Here is an 18215-nt window from a genome sequence, read left to right as displayed (position 1 = left end):
GATGGTGCTGCCCATCAGTGCTCATCAGTGCTGTCCATCAGTGCCACCCATCAGTGTCCATCAGTGCCACCCATCAGTGTCCATCAGTGCCGCCTCTCAGTGCCCATCAGTGCCACCTCTCAGTGCCCATCAGTGCTGCCCATCAGTGCTGCCTCTCAGTCCAGCAGTGCCACCTCTCAGTGCCCAGCAGTGCCACCTCTCAGTGCCCAGCAGTGCCACCTATCAGTGCTCATCAGTGCTGCCTTTCAGTGCTCATCAGTGCTGCCTATCAGTGATCATCAGTGCGGCATATTAGTACCTCCTCATCAGTGGCACCTCATCAGTGCCCATAAGTGCCACCTCATCAGTGCCCATAAGTGCCACCTCATCAGTGCCCATCAGTGCAGCCTATCAGTGCCCATCAGTGCTGCCTCATCAGCGCACATCAGTGAAGGAGAAAAATGTTTTTATTTTCAAAATTTACTGTCTTTTTTCTTTTTTTTTTGTAAGAAATAAAAAACCCAGTGGTGATTAAATACCACCAAAAGAAATCTCTATTTGTGTGAAAAAAATGATAAAAATGTCATATGGGTACAGTGTAGCATGACCGTGCAATTGTCATTCAAAGCGTGAGAGCGCTGAAAGCTGAAAATTGGCCTGGGCAGGAAGGGGGTAAAAGTGGCCAGTAGGCAAGTGGTTAAATTCTGTGTGACTATTCCTAAAAAAAAAAAAGAGCCCATACTTATTTTGATTGTATCATGTGATAACTAAATTGTTTTAATATTATGATCCTGCCTAGTATACTGGACAAGAGAGTCCCCACTTTTTGGAAATGTTTAGTAACAAGTAAGTCCGATTTCATACATCATAAAAGTAATGCAAAAATAATTTAAAATGTTTTTATTTTTTAAGTAGGACAACAGCTTATTTAAAAAAATATATATAGGATAACAATATTTATTTCTTTCCCATTGTGATAACACATTTCCGATGGTATATTATAATGATTATGAAATTATGGCCAACATTAAGATTGCATGAAATGTTACAACAATTATTTTACATACTAGGGAAGATTTGCCACCATCTAGCAGTTTGTAGATCCAGTAGCCATCAGTGAGAATCTTCCTGAAGCCTACACATCTCTGTCATAAAAATCGCACCTCTGACTACTAAGAAGATTCCCTCTTTACCAACTATCCCAGTCAGATCCTGTTTCTCAATTGCTTTCACTACTTGGTTTGAAAGTTCTGAAACCTGCATGGATAGCCCTAAGTCCTGTATTACTAGCCTTGCCCTGCCCTCGCCTCACATTGGATATAGTGGTACGTAGCCTTATAAAAAGCATGCTTTTCCACTTGCCTAGTATCTCTTGCACTCAGGACAACACTTGCCCCCCCTTTACATTACCCCCCACAGCACTTGTCCCCTTTTACATCACATCTCTCCCACAGCACTGTCCCGCGTACATCACTCCCCACAGCACTGTACCCACTTTACATCACATCTTCCTCCACAGCACTACCCTCTTGAGATTTTCCCCCACAGCACTGCCCCTTTACAATTCTAAACACAGCACTTGCCCCCCTCCCCACAGCATTGCCCCTCCCTTTATCTTTCCCCCCCTCACAGCACTTTCCCCCTTCACATCACCCTCTGCCCACAACACTGCTCTCCTTTCACATCACCCTTCCCCCACCACAATAATGTGCAGAGCGAGAGCAAGAGACACAGCAGCACTTAATGAAGGTGGGAGCGGGAACTTCTAGGGTAAACGTTTCATATTTCATACAAGCTATTGATTGGTTGCTAGGACTGCCCGGTGTGCTAGTAACCAATCACCTGCTAGTTAATCTGGAAAGTTAACTCATACAGCTCCCGACCTCCATCCAGTGCGACTGTGCATGCTGCTCTAAGTTCATTTCAAAGTCAGAAAGAAAATGACCGCACTCAGGAACTAAATGAAAATATCTAAGTATTTAATTCCTCACCAAGGATAAATACAGACAGTGCATCACAGAGACCTGTGACAGGTCGACGCGTTTCATGATACTGGAGATCGCTACACACGTGTGGTTATGACTAAGCGATCTCCAGTATCGTGAAACGCGTCAACCTGACGCATGTCCCTGCGATGTACTGTCTGTATTTATCCTTGGTGAGGAATTAAATACTTCGATATTTTCATTTAGTTCCTGAATGCAGTTATTTTCTTTTTGACTGTGGAGTATCTGGATGGCGGATCCGACTCGCACCGGAACGATTTGCCTCACCTGAGCGGCTTTTTTTTGTCAGTATCATATTGCTCTAAGTTCATTGCTATCCTTCCTGCTTCTCTCTGTTTTGCCTTGAGAATGACATTGTTGAAGGCCAGGGGGAAGAAATAAGCTCCTAAATGGCGCGGCCACAGGACTGAATAGGACAGTGGCTTGGTCTAGATCTGGGCCGCATTCAGCCATTTAGTAATGCCTGTTCTAGACCCATCCTTCCATAATACTCTCTTTAGCAATTGCAATCTTTATTTGATATACAATTTCTTTCCTCATTTACTGAAATGTAGAGGCAGGTGGTTGGTTAACCACTTGCCGACCAGCCACCGTAGGTTGCTTCGTGGGACCGCTAGTGGAGACGCAATAACTTTTGCGCAAACCAATCAGTACACACTTATTGGGATCTTTTTTCTCAAAAATATGTAGCAGAATACGTATTGGCCTAAAATGATGAAAAATTAGATTTTTTTTTTTTTTTATTGGGAATGTTATATAGCAGAAAGTAAAAAATATTGTTTTTTTTTTTCCAGAATTGTCATGTTTTTTGTTTATAGCGCAAAATATAAGGACATCAGTGTTATTAGGGTGCAGCGTTGCATGACCGCACACTTGTCAGTTAAAGTAATGCAGTGTCGTATGGCAAAAAATGACCTGGTCATTAAGGGGGTAAAACCTTTCGGTCCAGAAGTGGTTAATCAAATACTTTTGATCCTAACATGAAAAGACCCTATTAAGGCCATTATAGTGTTTATAACCCTTGTTCCTTATGACAGTAAACCATTGCCCATTTGCCAATTAACCATTTTTTTAGTTACAGTTAAGTCTGTACACACATAAAGTTTTTTTCATTCAACCCAGCAGGCTGAATGAGAAAAAGCTGACGGATTGCTGTACTAATACACATAATGTTAGTGCAGAAATCTACCCCCGGACTAACCCCCCACCAGAACACACTGTCATCAGTTGCGAGTGCTGGATGGATTCTGGTTTTCCAGCAAGTCCCTTTGACAAAAGTCGGTCATTAGACCAGCATCTGTCAGAAAGACAGCTGTACACATTGACCCAGTGCTGTATCTTGGCCTAGGCCAACAAGGCCCAGGCCTAGGGCAGCACTTTGCTAGGGGCAGCAAAAAAGCTGATGGGGCTGCACTGATATGCTGCCGTGATGGGCACTAATAGACTGCACTGATGGCCACTGATGAGGCAGGACTGATTAGCTGCACTGATAGAGCTGCACTGATAAGGCAGCACTGATGGGCACTGATATGATGCACTGGTGGCCACTGATGGGGCTGTACTGATGGCCACTAATGAGGCTGCACTGATAGTCAGTAATGAGGCTGCACTGATGAGCACTGATAAGGCTGCACTGATGGGAACTGATGAGGCTTCACTGATGGGCACTGATAGACTGTGGTTGTGGTCTGTGGTTTACAGATGACAGGGTGGGTCATAAACAGGAAAGGGTGTGGGCTTTACAGGAAGGGGAGGGTCATATTTAAATTAGGGGAGCCCAAGTTTAGTCAGGCCTAGGGCAGCACAAAACCTAAATACACCACTGCATTGACCGAATGTTAGCCTGTGTCTGGCCGATATTCGGCCCGTGTGTGCCAAGCCTTACACTGTTACAGTCTGCTTTTTGAATAGAATTAGCATTGGAAAAGTCTGCCAAATCTGTCCCCCCCCCTCCCCAGTACAGATCCCTCAGTGCAGATGGACCCCCCAGCATACTAGAGACGTTTTGGTACAGATGTAAACCCTAGGCACAAGCCCCTTAGTACAGATACCACTACCCAGTAAAGATAGAACCCCCAGCATAGACATTTTTGTACAGATGGAAACCCTAGGCACATGCCCCTCAGTACAGATACCCCTACCCAGTACAGACAGGCCCCCAGCATAGATGCTTCGGTACAGATGGAAACCCCAGGTATACACCCCCTCAGTACAGATACCCTTCCCCAGTACAGACCAACCGCCCCACAGAGCAAACCAGCACAAACCCCTCGGTACAGACCCCTTCCCCAATACAGACCTGTCAGTACAGACACCACCACCCCCACCTTCCCAGTACAGACACCCACTTCCCTCCAACTGCAGTCTAATGCAGTGGCAGCTTATAGACAGAGAAGTCCTCCCCTCAGCTCTGTCATTCGACCAGAGCTAAGGAGCAGACTTCCTTTATCTCTGGGGGTGCTATAGCCACTTGACATTTGTTTTCACTGTGCAACACAAAAAAAAAATGTTGGGAAACCTTGGCACCCCAGAGAGTTAGTATGGGATGTGGAGAAAGAGGGGGATGATGAGCGCTATGGTGATAACCAGCTGATAAACAAAAAAAGGGGGAACAATAAATCTAAGTAAAAGTCAGTGAGACAATTTTAAAATAAAGTTCAAATGCAGTGTGAAAGTCAAAAAAGTAAAGTTGGTGATGCTGGTACAGGGTCACACTGGGTGCACAGAGAAAGTCTCAAGCCAGCTTGCAGAGTATGAAGCAGCTCTGTGTGAAGTAGACAAAGGGGGGGGGGGGGAGCAGTGCCAATCTCAGTGCAGCAAGGCAGTGCAGCAAGTATATCAACGCCAACTTATTGTAATTAAACACTTACATAAAGTACTGTAATGCAAGCAGGCCTGATGAAGGAGCATGCATGCTCCGAACTCGTGCCAGGACACACCCACCACTGCCACTGAAGTCCACCAGAGACAACAGCTCTTCCTTCTCTCTTCCCCGCACCTGGAGCCACGGACTCCACCGGAACGGCCAGAGCGCTAGGAGACACAGTAAATCTGTTTGCTGCCAGGACTTCAACGCCACAGTGTGCCCAATGCCCTTCTTGTTTGCATCACAGTACTTCATGTGAATGTTTTATTATAATAAATTGGCTTTTATATACTTGCTGCACTGAGATTGGTGCCACTCTCACTCCCCCCCCCCCCCCCAGTATGGGATGTCAAACTCACTTATCTTAGTACGTCAGTGCTCAAAACTAACAACTGCACTTATTCAGGATTCATTGCCCCGTAGCAAGTTATGACTCCAGTTACACCATGTAGACTGTCCTGCACAGGATTCTCATGATAATTCTTATATACGTTTACTTACCTCAGTCTGTCTAAGTGTTTCATGCTCTATGCTTGTACTTTTTTGATATTTTAATTTGAAGTTCTTGAAATGTGGTTAGAACATATAAAAACTGTCAAATAAAAAAATAACTAATCTTTCTAGTTGAACAATTCAGCTTCCGTTTGTTACCACCTATGCCCCCTTCATTGGACAGGAATCTACATTACCACCTCTGTTATGGGGAGTCACAGAGGAAGTAGTAAAGCTTGAAGCAGTTTTCAGAGCAAAATAAATAAAATATAATACATGCAGTACATTTCTGTAACACATGCACATTTTTCAAGGGGATATACCTACAGTATATATATATATACCTGAAAGAACAGAAACATTCCTGTAGATGTGCAAGAAATACACTCACATTTTTTGGCCTAAAATCACAAGAAATGTTATCAGCCCTGCCTGGTTGTCTCTTGGTGAATCACTTCCAGTCTCCTCACAACACAGGGAGTTCTTGTTTTGCAGTCCGAAATAAGAAATGGCAGGATTACACTTTTTCAACAGGGTCAACAACAGGTATATTTTTGTAGTTCAAGAGTAGTTTATCATTTGGGCTGATGTACACTTTAACAAGGAAACAACAGGGTGATGTTATTGACTAGCAGGGGTATGTGTATAACTAGCCAAAATGACAAATCCTTTAGAGGTTATACAGGTAAAATTGTATGCATTTCAAATTTAGCTATTTGTCTGGAATTCCACTTCAATGGAGAATCCTACCTTTCCAAAAAATTCTTGCTGTGCTTCAAGTGCTGCGCTTGTGTTAATAGAAAGTTCAGGTTCTGTCTCTTTTGCAATATCCACTTTAGATGGCTCAGTTGTAGTTAGTGTGGCTATTCTGATAATTCTACCAGTGCTATCAGTAACATCTTCTTCACTTCCTACAGGCTCAGTGGTTGTAGAACTGACTATCTTTATATCAGTTGTTGTTTTTTCCAGACGGGATTTTTTCTTGTGCTCCTTTTTAGACTCCTACAAATTAACAAAAATGGTAAGAATATTTTACAAGACAGAAATACTGTATAACATTAGACTTGGGTGGTTGAACTCAATGGCCATGCACCTTTTTAACCACTTCAAGTCCGCCCTATAGCAGTTTTACTGCTACAGGGCGTTAGCTATGCACCTGAATCACATATATATATATATATATATATATATATATATATATATATATATATATATATATATATATATATGTGTGTAATCTGACACTTCCAGGTAGGGGGCGCACATGCAGGCTGGTGGCACCTCCCTTCTGCTGTGATTACACACATTGACATTGAGTACCCTGCACCCGACGATTGTCAGGCAGAGACACAGAACTGCGATCTGCCTATATAAACAAGGCAGATTGCCATTCTGACAGGAGGGAAGGGGTGGAATTTGTGTCCAAAGCAGGGAATAAATTCCATCCCTTCCCCTAATAAAGGTACCTCACACAGTATAGTAAAACACTGGCTAGACATACAGTTAACCCTTTGATCGCCTCTGATGTTAACCCCTTACCAGCCAGTGCCATTAGTACAGTGCATATTTACATAGTTGGTAAGGTTGAAAAAAGACACCAGTCCATCCAGTTCAACCTGTGGTGTGTGAGTGCACTTGTCTTTATATCAATAGAAAATTAAATATCCCTGTGTTTTGGGATCGTTAAGATGCCAATCTAATAGTTTTTTAAATTATCGATGCTCCCTGCTGATACCACTGCTTGTGGAAGAGAATTCCACATCCTTACTGCTCTGACAGTAAAGAACCCTCTACACAGTTTAGGGTTAAACCGCTTCTCTTCCAAATTCAATGAATGGTGTGAAAGAGTGTCTTTTTAAAATCAGTGAATTGTGCTAAAGAGTGTCTTTTTAAAATCCCTTTCACTGAAAAGATTTTTTTCCTATGCTAAGGTCACCAGTATAGAATTTGTACCCTGCTATCCTATACCATCTCAAGTGTCTCTTCTCCAGAGAGAATATGTAGCAGAATACATATTATTGCAGAAATTAAAAAAAAAAAAAAAAAAAATATATATATATATATATATATATATATATCTTTTTTCAAAATTGTCCGCATTTTTTTGTTTATAAAGCCAAAAAGAAAAACTACAGAGGTGATCAAATACCACCAAAAGAAAGCTCTAATATATGGGAAAAAAAGGAAATACATTTTATTTGGGAACAGCACTGCATGACCGTGCAATTGTCAGTTAACCACTTTAAGACCGGAAGGATTTGCCCCCTTAATGACCAGGCCCTATTTTGTGATTCAGCACTGTATTACTTTAACAGACGATTGCACGGTCATGCGACACTGTACCCAAAGTTCTTTTTTCCCACAAATGGAGCTTTCTTTTGGTGGTATTTGATCACCTGTGCGATTTTTATTTTTTGCGCTATAAACCAAAAAAAAAAGAGCGACAATTTCGAAAAAATAAACAATATTTTTCACATTCTGCTATATGACATTCTCAAAAAAATGTAAAAATCTAAATTTTTTAACATTTTAGGCCAATTTGTTTTCTGCTACATATTTTTGCTACAAAAAATCGCAATAAGTGTATTTGGATTGGTTTGCGCAAAAGTTATCACGTCTACTAACTACGGGAAAGATTTATGTCATTTTTATTGTTTTGTTTTTTTTTACTAGTAATGGCAGCGATCTGCGATTTTTTGCTGGACTACGACATTGCGGCGGACAGATCGAGCCCCTAACTGACATTTTTGACACTTTTGGGGGTACCAGTGACATTACTACAGTAATATAGAAGGATCACATGAGCTCTATGATTATTTCAGGGAGAAGGACGGTGTTTACAACAGCCAACTGTCCTTCTCTCTCAGCGGGGAACGATCGCGGGTATCAGGCAGCAATCGGAGCCACCTGACCCGTGCATCGGCTTCCCCACTGCTGAGTGGGGGCGGGAGTGCGCCACCGCCGGCGCGCACTCGCCCCCTAGCTTCCCACGCGCAACCGATGTAGACCTACGTCGGTTTGCGCAGGAGAACCACCCTGCCGCAGTAAAAATGCAGCGGGTGGTCGGTAAGTGGTTAAACTAACGCAGTGCTGTATCAGAAAACATGAAGGGAAGTAAATCCCTGGTCATGAAGGGAAGTAAATCTTCCGGAGGTCAAGTGCTTAACCTAAATTTTGTAACTGTGTGAGCCTTTTTTTAGACTGTATAAAAAAAAAAAAACTTTTATTATTGCACTGCAAGCAGAATCTAAAGTCTTACTAAATTTTATATATACTTGGACAGATAAATAGAGGTATATTGATGTTGATTTTCTAAAGCCAAAGATTATTTTTGCATGGGAATTCCCTTAGCTTAGTGAATGTAGTGAAAACACACTTTGCAAATAACCAATCATGTTCAAGAAAAAAAAACATTTTTTTCACTTACACATGATTGGATGATGGAAGTCAGCAGAGTTTTATCTCATTCACTAAGCAAAAATTCCCTTGCAAAGTAAACAGTGTTTTTGCCTTTAGTAAATGAACCCCAGTTTGTGACTAGTATTGGTGATATAGTATTGTTTTGGCGATAACCTAAGTACAACAAGTGATTTGGTTGCCCACATCTCTAGAAATGACCTTACCTTTTCCTGTTTTCTTGTGAGCCTTTCAGTCTGTGCATGTGTAGTGGAATGGGTTACTGTTGATAATTTATTGACATCTACAGTGCTGGTTATCTGAGTAGGTAGTGCAGATGTCTCACTCTCCTGATTAGTTAGCTGAAGTCCATGGTCCTCTGTATTTTCCTCTTGCTCCTCAGTGACCACATTTGTTAAAACATCAACAGGCACAGCCTCCACTAGAGTTTTCTTCTTCTTCTTCTGCTCTTTCTTGTTTTTATTTACATCCTTAAGAGAGAAAGCTTTGCAGTGTCATTAAGATGGAACAAAACAAATTATAGATAACTGAACAGTGAGAATACATTGCATGCCATATTTTAAGTCCTTATTTTTCCTTGTTACATCTATCCATAGTGACTTCATTAGTAGCCCACTTTCTGCAGGTATTAATATTATTAGTATTATTACTGTATTAAAGAAGTAGTCTACATTTAGGACCCATTCCCACTGCAATGCAGTGTGCTGCAGAAAATGCATTTTCATTCTACGACACACCCAGTGCATGAAAAAGGTAGCTGTTTGCATTTTAAAGGACTGCAGTGCAACCCACAAGACGCAGTTAACTGAGCTGCTCTACAGTGCCTTGCAGCACAAATGTGATTGGGGGGGGGGGGCATTGGGGTGCCATTCACTATGCCATGACCCCACTGCACACCAAGATAAATAATGTGATTTTTGAGAGTTTTGATTTCCCTTAAAACTGGTCAAAAATTGAGGATTCTGCAAACATTTTGCTTTTTGGGTGAAATGCATTGATGTCAATATGAATAGTGAAATAATGTGTGTTTTAAGAGTGCAATAAACTGTAAATTGCTTTTTAACTATCATGTACTTGCTCTTTTGTTAGAAAATGGCCCTCCTCAGTCTCATTATGTTTTTACAAAGTTAAAGAAAAAAAAAGCCAATTTTGCCCATGAGAATCAATGAGAGAAACTGAAAATTTCAATTTCTGCACAATTTTTGCTGACTTCAGAACAGGTAATTGCACCAAAACCACTCCACTTGAAATCCACATTATGAATTATTTATTTTTCCTGTTTAAAATGGACAGTTTATTTTTAAAATGCTATTACCTAAAATAAACATAATCTGTAAAAATCAATACATTCTGCGTAGCTTTACAGTACATATACCTATAAATACCCATATACTAACTTTAGAAATAATTGCATACTAGAAAGCAAAACTTGTGTTTAAGACATCCCATCTTTATAGTCTTGATATTTTCATTTAGCTTATATGTGTCCACTGTATATTTGTATATATAAATGAACCAGAACTATTCCAGAACTATTCAATAGTCACTACTTTTTAATGATACCTGAGAGGAAGACTGTGTCTGAGTCCCCTCGAGAGTGGAAATACTTTCCAAGACTGAACCAGAATGTATATCCTCCTCATCAGTTTCATTTGAAATTTCATGTTTTTTGGGGCTCTGCAAATATACATAAATTACAATTTTATTGAAAGGTAGAAAACAATTTCTATGCCATCACAAACAAGACTGATACTTGTAATGGGAGTCACTTTGGTTGGGGGGGCCCATGGAATCCAGCTTACCTTAGAGAGTCTTATGTGTAAAGGGCCATACACACTACAAGATTTTCTGAAGACTTTTTCCTTTAGATTTACCAAAACCATATAATATGAGGTCAAACCTAAACACTTTCAATTTGTATGCAATCTGGCAGGCCTTTGCACTACATAGAAAAGGTAAATCTGAAGGAAAAAGTCTTATAGTGTGTATGACCCTTAAGTCACCCTGTGTCTAATAGGGGCACAGGGTGACTCAGAAAATTATGGAAAACTACTTAATGTACGAGAATATGGTCTGGATTACTTCAAATGGGACAGTAATATTTATCAACAATATCTCTCAAGAAAAACATGAAGGTTATTTCTTATATGTTTGATTCTGAACTATACATGTTCATTGAAAGAGCTGGTCACATTGGCCTCTGTTTCATATTTTTCATATTCTTCAATGTAGGAGACGGACAGTCTGTTACTGGGGGTCTCCTGCTATTGTCAGTGTATTAAGGTGTTATGTGTTTTTTTCCATTAAGCATGTCTGTCCCATTGTTAATTGGGTCACCTATTGTCTGATTAATCAAAACATTGTCTGGGTGGACATTGTGTCACCTAGGCTGATTTAAGTGCTGAGTTATTTAGCATGTTAATTATAACATAGTCTAGGTGTGGATTTCTATTCCCCTATTACTTATGTCCAGATGGCTAGTTAATTAGCTCGGGTTAGTTATGTTTCTGGTGACAGTTTGTATTGTTAGGGTAATCTGATCAGGCGGTGGATGTCCATCTGTGTGTGGTATATAGTCTGTGTGAGTTTGTTCAATTAAGAGTTCCAGATAATATGCAAACTATTCTCGGCTAGTCATGTATATTGCGGTGATAATATCTGATATCTATGTTCAAGACTGGAGGAAGTGCTATACAGATGGAAGCACACAAGCACACTGTGGGTCGGTCCTGTCACAATACTCATAAGGGGGATTCATTGTTACAATTATTTTGATATCCTAATGTCTAAAGGCAGTACTGTCAATTTTTATTTTCTTATTTGTAATTGTAAAGAAACTCCAACAGATTGCAACAGCAAGGCAGTATTCTGGCTCAGATCACATTAAACACAACATTAGGAATTTCGTTCTGTTTCACAGTGCTCAAACACAGCCTAATCAAGTCTCTTGTGGGTATTTATGTAACGGGTTGACTAGTTAGTCATATTTAGTTTTTCACTATCTTATTTTCAAAGCACAAAAAGAATTCCCAAAGTTTCTACCTCGGGGGGGGGGGGAGGGGAGGAGACCCCTGAAGGGGTTTTGAGATAAAATTAGACCGAGGGTTGTTCATTTTAGTTGTTTTGTGAATGTTTATGTGAAATATGGGTTGTTTTTATGTGATGTATTTTACTTTATGATCTTTATTGTAGAATGCTAATAAATTCCTCTTGAAACCTCTTAAATCCTTAATTAAACAACTACTGTTTGAGTTTTTTTTCCATCTGATTCTACCAAACAGGAAAAAAAAATACTACCCAAGTATTCCAATAGGATGATAGAGATTCAAACTGTCCATAACCTTTCCTTTGGGGAAAAAAAAAATGATGGGAAAGTCTAGTAGGACAGAGAATTTTGAAATGTCTAATTTATGTCCCAACTGGTAGGCAGGTCCTTCTATCAAGATGGTGCTAAACGAATCCCATATGAATACAAGGATGTTGCATTTCCCATACAAAGCTACAGAACATAGTATCCACAAGATTTGGTATTAAAGAAGTATGACAATAGACTAACATTATTAGTTGTGGGTTTTAAAACCTGCTTTTTCTTTGTGCTTCGATCCTTCTTGCTGTTTGAGAGATGCTGAAACAAGTCTGCTACTCCATGATGTATGAGATAGTCAGTTAATTCCTTCATAAGGCTCAGCTGTAATCAGAAAAAAAAACATATTTTAAGCGGACATGATTCAAAACCCTAGTAACATTATTTATAAAAAAAAAAAAAAAAGGGAAATCATGATAATCTATAGCAAATTCCTCTTTTTTAAGACATTCCACTTGCCTAAATTTACATATGACAAATCCTATGCTGTCCTTAAAGCTCTGTTTCAGAATGCTACATGTACATACAGTGAGTTGTCCTCGCTGTACTTAGAAAGACTAGAGCACAAGTCTGATGAAGCTGGGATAGTAATAAGGCTGGGTTCACACTGGTGGGAATAGGATGTGGGTTCCCCGCATCCAATTCGCATTTTAGGAGACTGTGGCCGGCTCTCAATGGAGTTGGTTCACACAGATCTGGGACGGCTGCGGAGAGGTTTGCAGAAGGGTCCTGTGCGTCTTCTTTGTTTTTTAGGTCCGAACTCAGCCAAAAAATTCAGACTGAATTCGGACCTGAAAGGGTGAACAGGGACGCACCGGACCCCCTGCTGCGAGCCACTCCACACAAACTGTGAACCAAGCCTCAGGAATCTATAGAGTAACCATCTCTTGTGTGGTGGTCTTTAATGTATATGTGAAGGAAGAAAAGTATACAGTACATGCAACATTTAGTTCCACTCAGTGTTTATTGTAACTTTCTGCATAAAATACCAAGCAAATGCCACACATTAAGACTCATCAGTAAAAATCAAAAAATAAAAAAGTATCCACAAGATACTGCATAGCATAATTTATTTTCATAATAATTTTATACTTTTACATAGCCAACAGCAAAAAGAAGAAGTACACATGGTACGCTGACAAATCTGCTTCTAACAGAAAACATATCATTGTCTGCCTGCAACCGGAAGAACTTGGACTGGCAGGATCTCCAGGTAAAAACTTTGCAACAGATTCACAAAAAATTGCTTTTGTAAACTGTATGCAATAAGGCGTTCACCAAATATACTGAAAAATATACTCTGGGTTTACATACATTTTAAACTATAAAAGGTCCTGTAGAGCAAAATGCAACTTGTACTGTTTATAGCTTAAACTCTTTTTTATTTGTACATGAACTGCAATTTTGTATGTGAAATGTGCACAAACACTCAAATATGCTATTCATGGCCAAAATGTGCATGTTTATCTGAAACTTCATTTCCTTTAGTTTTGTGTAATGCATGAAAAAAATCCTGTTATGCTTTTATTTTGTTATGCCTGTGCCTCGGTTCTTGGGGAGGTTAGAATTAACTTCCTGTGGATGGGGTCTGAGGTCACAGAGCAATGTGCAGAGAGACTCTCAGTCACCGCTCTCTTCTCAGAGCAGACCTGAGAACTGAGCAATCAGTGGCCACGCTCAGATCTCGGGCTTAAAGCCGGCAGGAGACAGCTGCAGCATCAGACTAACTTCTCAATTAAGCCTTTCCCTGCCATACTATTAAAATGTGTTTAATTGTCATTGTGCCTCTGTTAGAGTTTTATCCCCTTACTTGTGTCCTAGTTGCAACCTTCTCAGCAGTACAGCAGGAGAGGAAGTGCAGAAAACCTTTTGAACATGGCCAGAGACCTCACAGAGGTTTTAACTGATGACTACAACATAGTTAATTGTATACTTTGGAATCTATGTTATTAGCATGTTGGAATGAGAACATTTCAAGGGGCTTAAAACAAGTATTTGTTCTAGGATATTAGTATCATATATATTTAATATTAGGGATCAGTGTATGAGAATCCCACTTACCTTTATACCATACGATTCAAACAAAATTTCTAGATCCTAAACAAGAAAGTAAACAGAAAACATTTGCAAAACTAGTACTTTATTTATGATGAAAAAAAAAGTTTTGTTTTTTTCTTGGATAATATTACTAAAGAACCTCAGTTAGTAGGATATTAAAAATTACGTCAATCAGGATATACTGTAGGTGCATATTTCTTTAGTCTATAATTAGATCTTGTACCGTAACTTAATTACTATATATCAGGCACCCACTATACTTTTAAGCTCAAGTAATATCTAAAAAATTAGCAAAATAGTACTCAAGGGTTTATAAAAATGCATATTGTGAACACAACATACCAATCTGGCATTAATGTTGTCTTATGCCTAATATGCAATAAGTAATCACTGTCTTCTACAAATGGGGACAGCTTGCCCTCCTTGCCGGGAGAAGACAATAGTCCGTCAGGAGGTGTTCCCGCATCAACACTGTCTGTGTTGATGGGGGCATCAAGTTGATTACTTTCGGTTGCAGGAAATACATTTTCTCCTTGTATGGTCGGCCTTAGTCATCATCACTGACTGTTACCCACAGCCCCAGTGATAACAACAGTGCTCATTCATTTATTGCTGATCTAGCTCCACACTCAAACTTCTGAACTGCCCTAATTCACTCACCCCCTAAAATTTGTTTCATTCTTCTCTACATTCAGCTTATTTTCCAGTACCCACTAGCTACCAGTTTACATTCCAATTCCCACCATGATAAACACAATATTTAAAAAGAACAGTAGTACCAAAGCTCATATCCTGACATTTCCCCCTCCTCTCTATTCCCTCATATCCAGTTAGGCTGGTTCCTCTGTCCTCATTAGCAAATCTGAGTTTTTTCTAACTGACAGTTCTGCAACTCCTCTATCTCTCTGCTTCCATTCCATTACAACATTCCAATCATGACATCCCTCCAATTCTTCAGTGTCTCACCCAAACAAGACCACTGCCACTCTTTACCTCATTTCTAGGGAAATGTTTGAGCACACTGGTTGCTGAAGCTGAAGCTTGCTTGTTTTAGGTGTTCTACACAAATTTTCAACTGTACATTTCTCCACTATTAGTACTAACAAACTACAGTAATTGTCATAGCTGCCCAATTTTTGTTTGCATATTCTAACAATTGCTTGCTTGTAGTCCAGGTATTCTCAATGAATAGCATGGTTTGCCTCTGGTTTGTCAAGCCAGCACTGTTTGTTTTTAGAGGACAATAATACTTTATCATTTATTTCTCGTATTTCTCGGAAGGCCTGTCTTTTTCAAATCACAGCACTGGTAGCACTGTATTTTCCTGCAGCATATGTGCCCTAATATTAACCCATTGCTTTTATTTTGGCACACGTGCTCCACATACCACTATCAGCCCCATTGCTTCACCCCATTGGCCAACCCCAATCTTAGACTCACTAACTTTGGAAAGTTGCTTTTAGTTTTTCCTGCAGCTGGTTCCATGCTATTCAAAATCAGCTCAAGTAGGCCAGCACTGTCCCTGCACACTTTTGGGTTCACATGAAACCCGTTTGGTGGACCCAGGGCTTTGAAGGGGGGGGGGGGCTTGGTCATGAGGTGACCTTGTCCATGCACTGTAGTAAGAAAATAATCTGTCAATGCACCAATGCATCACTATTTGTGCAATACCTTTAGTAAATCAGGACCATTGGATAAGGTGCATCTAATTTCTTTTTCACATCTATTTCTGCACAAATTAGAGTGTGTTTATGTGTGTTTTATTACCTTCATTTCAAAGTTTTTTCCGGGGGTATACTTGGAAACAAAAGCAGAAAAAAAAACAATTAATTTGGCACAGTTTGCTTTAGGTCTTAAAACATCCAGTACTGCAAAATTGTCATTTTACAGTTATTTTTTAACCTGAACTACAGGCACATGTAAAACTGAAACAAAACAAAATCTTAACAGAACTCAGAGAATATTGCTGGAATATTTTTTTTTTCCTTAGTGTCTTAGTCATTTTATATTTTAATATTTGTAGCATAACAGTCCATTGCACCCCTATCTCATAGAGCCCATTCACATTGAGGCGACACGACTTTCGGGGGGGGCGACCTGTGAAGTCGCGTGCACCGCGACTTCGGCGCGATTTGCAGAGACTTCACATAATGGAAGTCTATGCAAGTCACCTCCAGGTCGCCCCAAAGTAGTACAGGACCCTTTTTCTAAGTCGGAGCGACTTGTGTCGCTCCTATTAGAACAGGACCTGTACTACTCAATAGACCGTGACATACCGCGACTTGTCAGGCTGACAAGTCGCCTGACAAGTCGCGCTAATGTGAATGGGCTCTTATCCTGGTAACCAGTCTGTCCTCCTAGCTACCTAAAAATTGCCAGACTGGTCTCTCACCCATCCTCACAAATTAGCTATATCAACAACTCGTGATTGATTACCATTTGCATACTTACTTGGACCAATATATTGAGACTGATGTGGGTGCAAATCACCTAGGGACAACAATTTTTAAGGATACAATTTTTTTTTTCATTCTGAATGCTAATCTCAGTGCATATAGGGATTAAAATATTATATTCAAGGGTAATTTTGGGGATTCAATTACATTGGTACCTGTAGTTCAGAGTTACAGTCCTATAGCTTATGTGTGGAGCAAGGAAAAAAAATGAGGCTCTTACAGTATCTTTATTACTCTGAAATATAGTAAAAAAAAAAAAACATAATAAAAATAATAAAATAATTGGCTGAAGCTACTGCTCATTGGCCTTCAATGAGATTATGGTATATCCAAAGGCAAAATGTATTATTGTAGCTGCAAGGGTTGCAGAACTGACAGTTTTTGTTTTTTTTTTAACTTTGCGAAAATACTTTACAGTTGCAGAGCAAGTAAGCCACCATATTTATCATTTAAAACTTTGATTATATGAATACCATTCTGAAAACAGAGTTTTACAAAAACCATAATACTAACTGAACATTGCCAGCACTTTGTAATGTGAAAACAGGCAATACTTACCTGTTAAATATAACTTTGGATTGTTAGGTGTTAGATAAAATTCAGTAAAAATAATCAACATTCAACAACAGTTTAACCATTAGCTAGTTTTTCTGATTCAATAAATTCCTACTGCTTTCACCTGACTAATATACTCAAAGGTACCTTATCCCAAATAAGTATATATTGTATGCAAACATGGAATGGGACTCTATATAGGTACCAAACAAAAAAGGAATGTTATATAAAAATATAACTTTTTATTGTGTAACAATTGAAAATGAAAAGGATTGCAATCCAAGGTTTTTTTAATGCATGTATATGTTCCATCATGGACAGATATCTTTAATATCAGTCTGTACCAACCCCTCAACGTGTTTCAATTCATAAAGAGTCTTCATCAGGAAGAAAATGTTACAATATAAAACCCAATGATGTATACATAGAAAAAAAACAACAATGTATACATAGATAGAAAGGATGTGCATCCAAAGAGGACCCAAGGAAAAGGCAAATCTGATGCAATGCAAAGGATGCTGAACCCAGGAAAAAGGCCAGATTTAGACTGAAAAAATAGAGGTCTTAGATGGAAAGATAAGTAGCCTCTTTAAAGGGGCAACTGTTTTCTGGTTTAGCAGAAAAAGAGGTTCCAAAAAAATGAATAGGTTCACCACCTGATCTGCACTTGCACCCAACCCACGCAGCAATGACCAGATTTTTATGGGTATGTGGTCTGATATGTTTCAGAAGTAAGGTATGGATTTTAGGATGAAAGTCTAATATGGATTATGGGGGAACCCCACATAACTTTTTTAGAAATAAAAAATGTTTAGAAAATGAATGTTACTAAATGACTAAAACTATGAAAAAACAGCATGAGATCCTTCCCCAAAAGCTACACCAGACTTATCTTTTATTTGGTTCTGGGACGGATTTTAAGGGGGACCTCAAGCAAAAGAAAACCACCAAAACAAAGTGGGGGTTCCCCTCAGAATCTATACCAGATGCTTATCTTTAATGAGTAGTGTTGGGTGAACCAT

At 39.5% G+C, this 18215-nt stretch overlaps 1 protein-coding gene across 1 annotated transcript in view; it reads right to left on the bottom strand.

Annotated features, from left to right (window-relative positions):
* The window catches only part of LOC309552573 (uncharacterized protein), a gene marked incomplete at both ends in the record, with an annotated part of 487483 nt that overhangs the window by 265696 nt on the left and 203572 nt on the right, over positions 1-18215 (bottom strand). The window contains 6 exons of the mRNA XM_082253522.1: positions 6094-6345; positions 8967-9230; positions 10324-10437; positions 12317-12448; positions 14186-14221; positions 15950-15979. Of these exons, the coding sequence (XP_082109648.1) occupies positions 6094-6345; positions 8967-9230; positions 10324-10437; positions 12317-12448; positions 14186-14221; positions 15950-15979 (828 nt within the window). The remainder of the gene's footprint in view (positions 1-6093; positions 6346-8966; positions 9231-10323; positions 10438-12316; positions 12449-14185; positions 14222-15949; positions 15980-18215) is intronic.

The sequence above is a fragment of the Pelophylax lessonae genome, assembly GCF_965119305.1.
Source record: "Pelophylax lessonae genome assembly, chromosome: 4".
In the NCBI taxonomy this organism is placed as follows: domain Eukaryota; kingdom Metazoa; phylum Chordata; class Amphibia; order Anura; family Ranidae; genus Pelophylax; species Pelophylax lessonae.
This window is presented reverse-complemented; position numbering and strand designations above follow the sequence as displayed.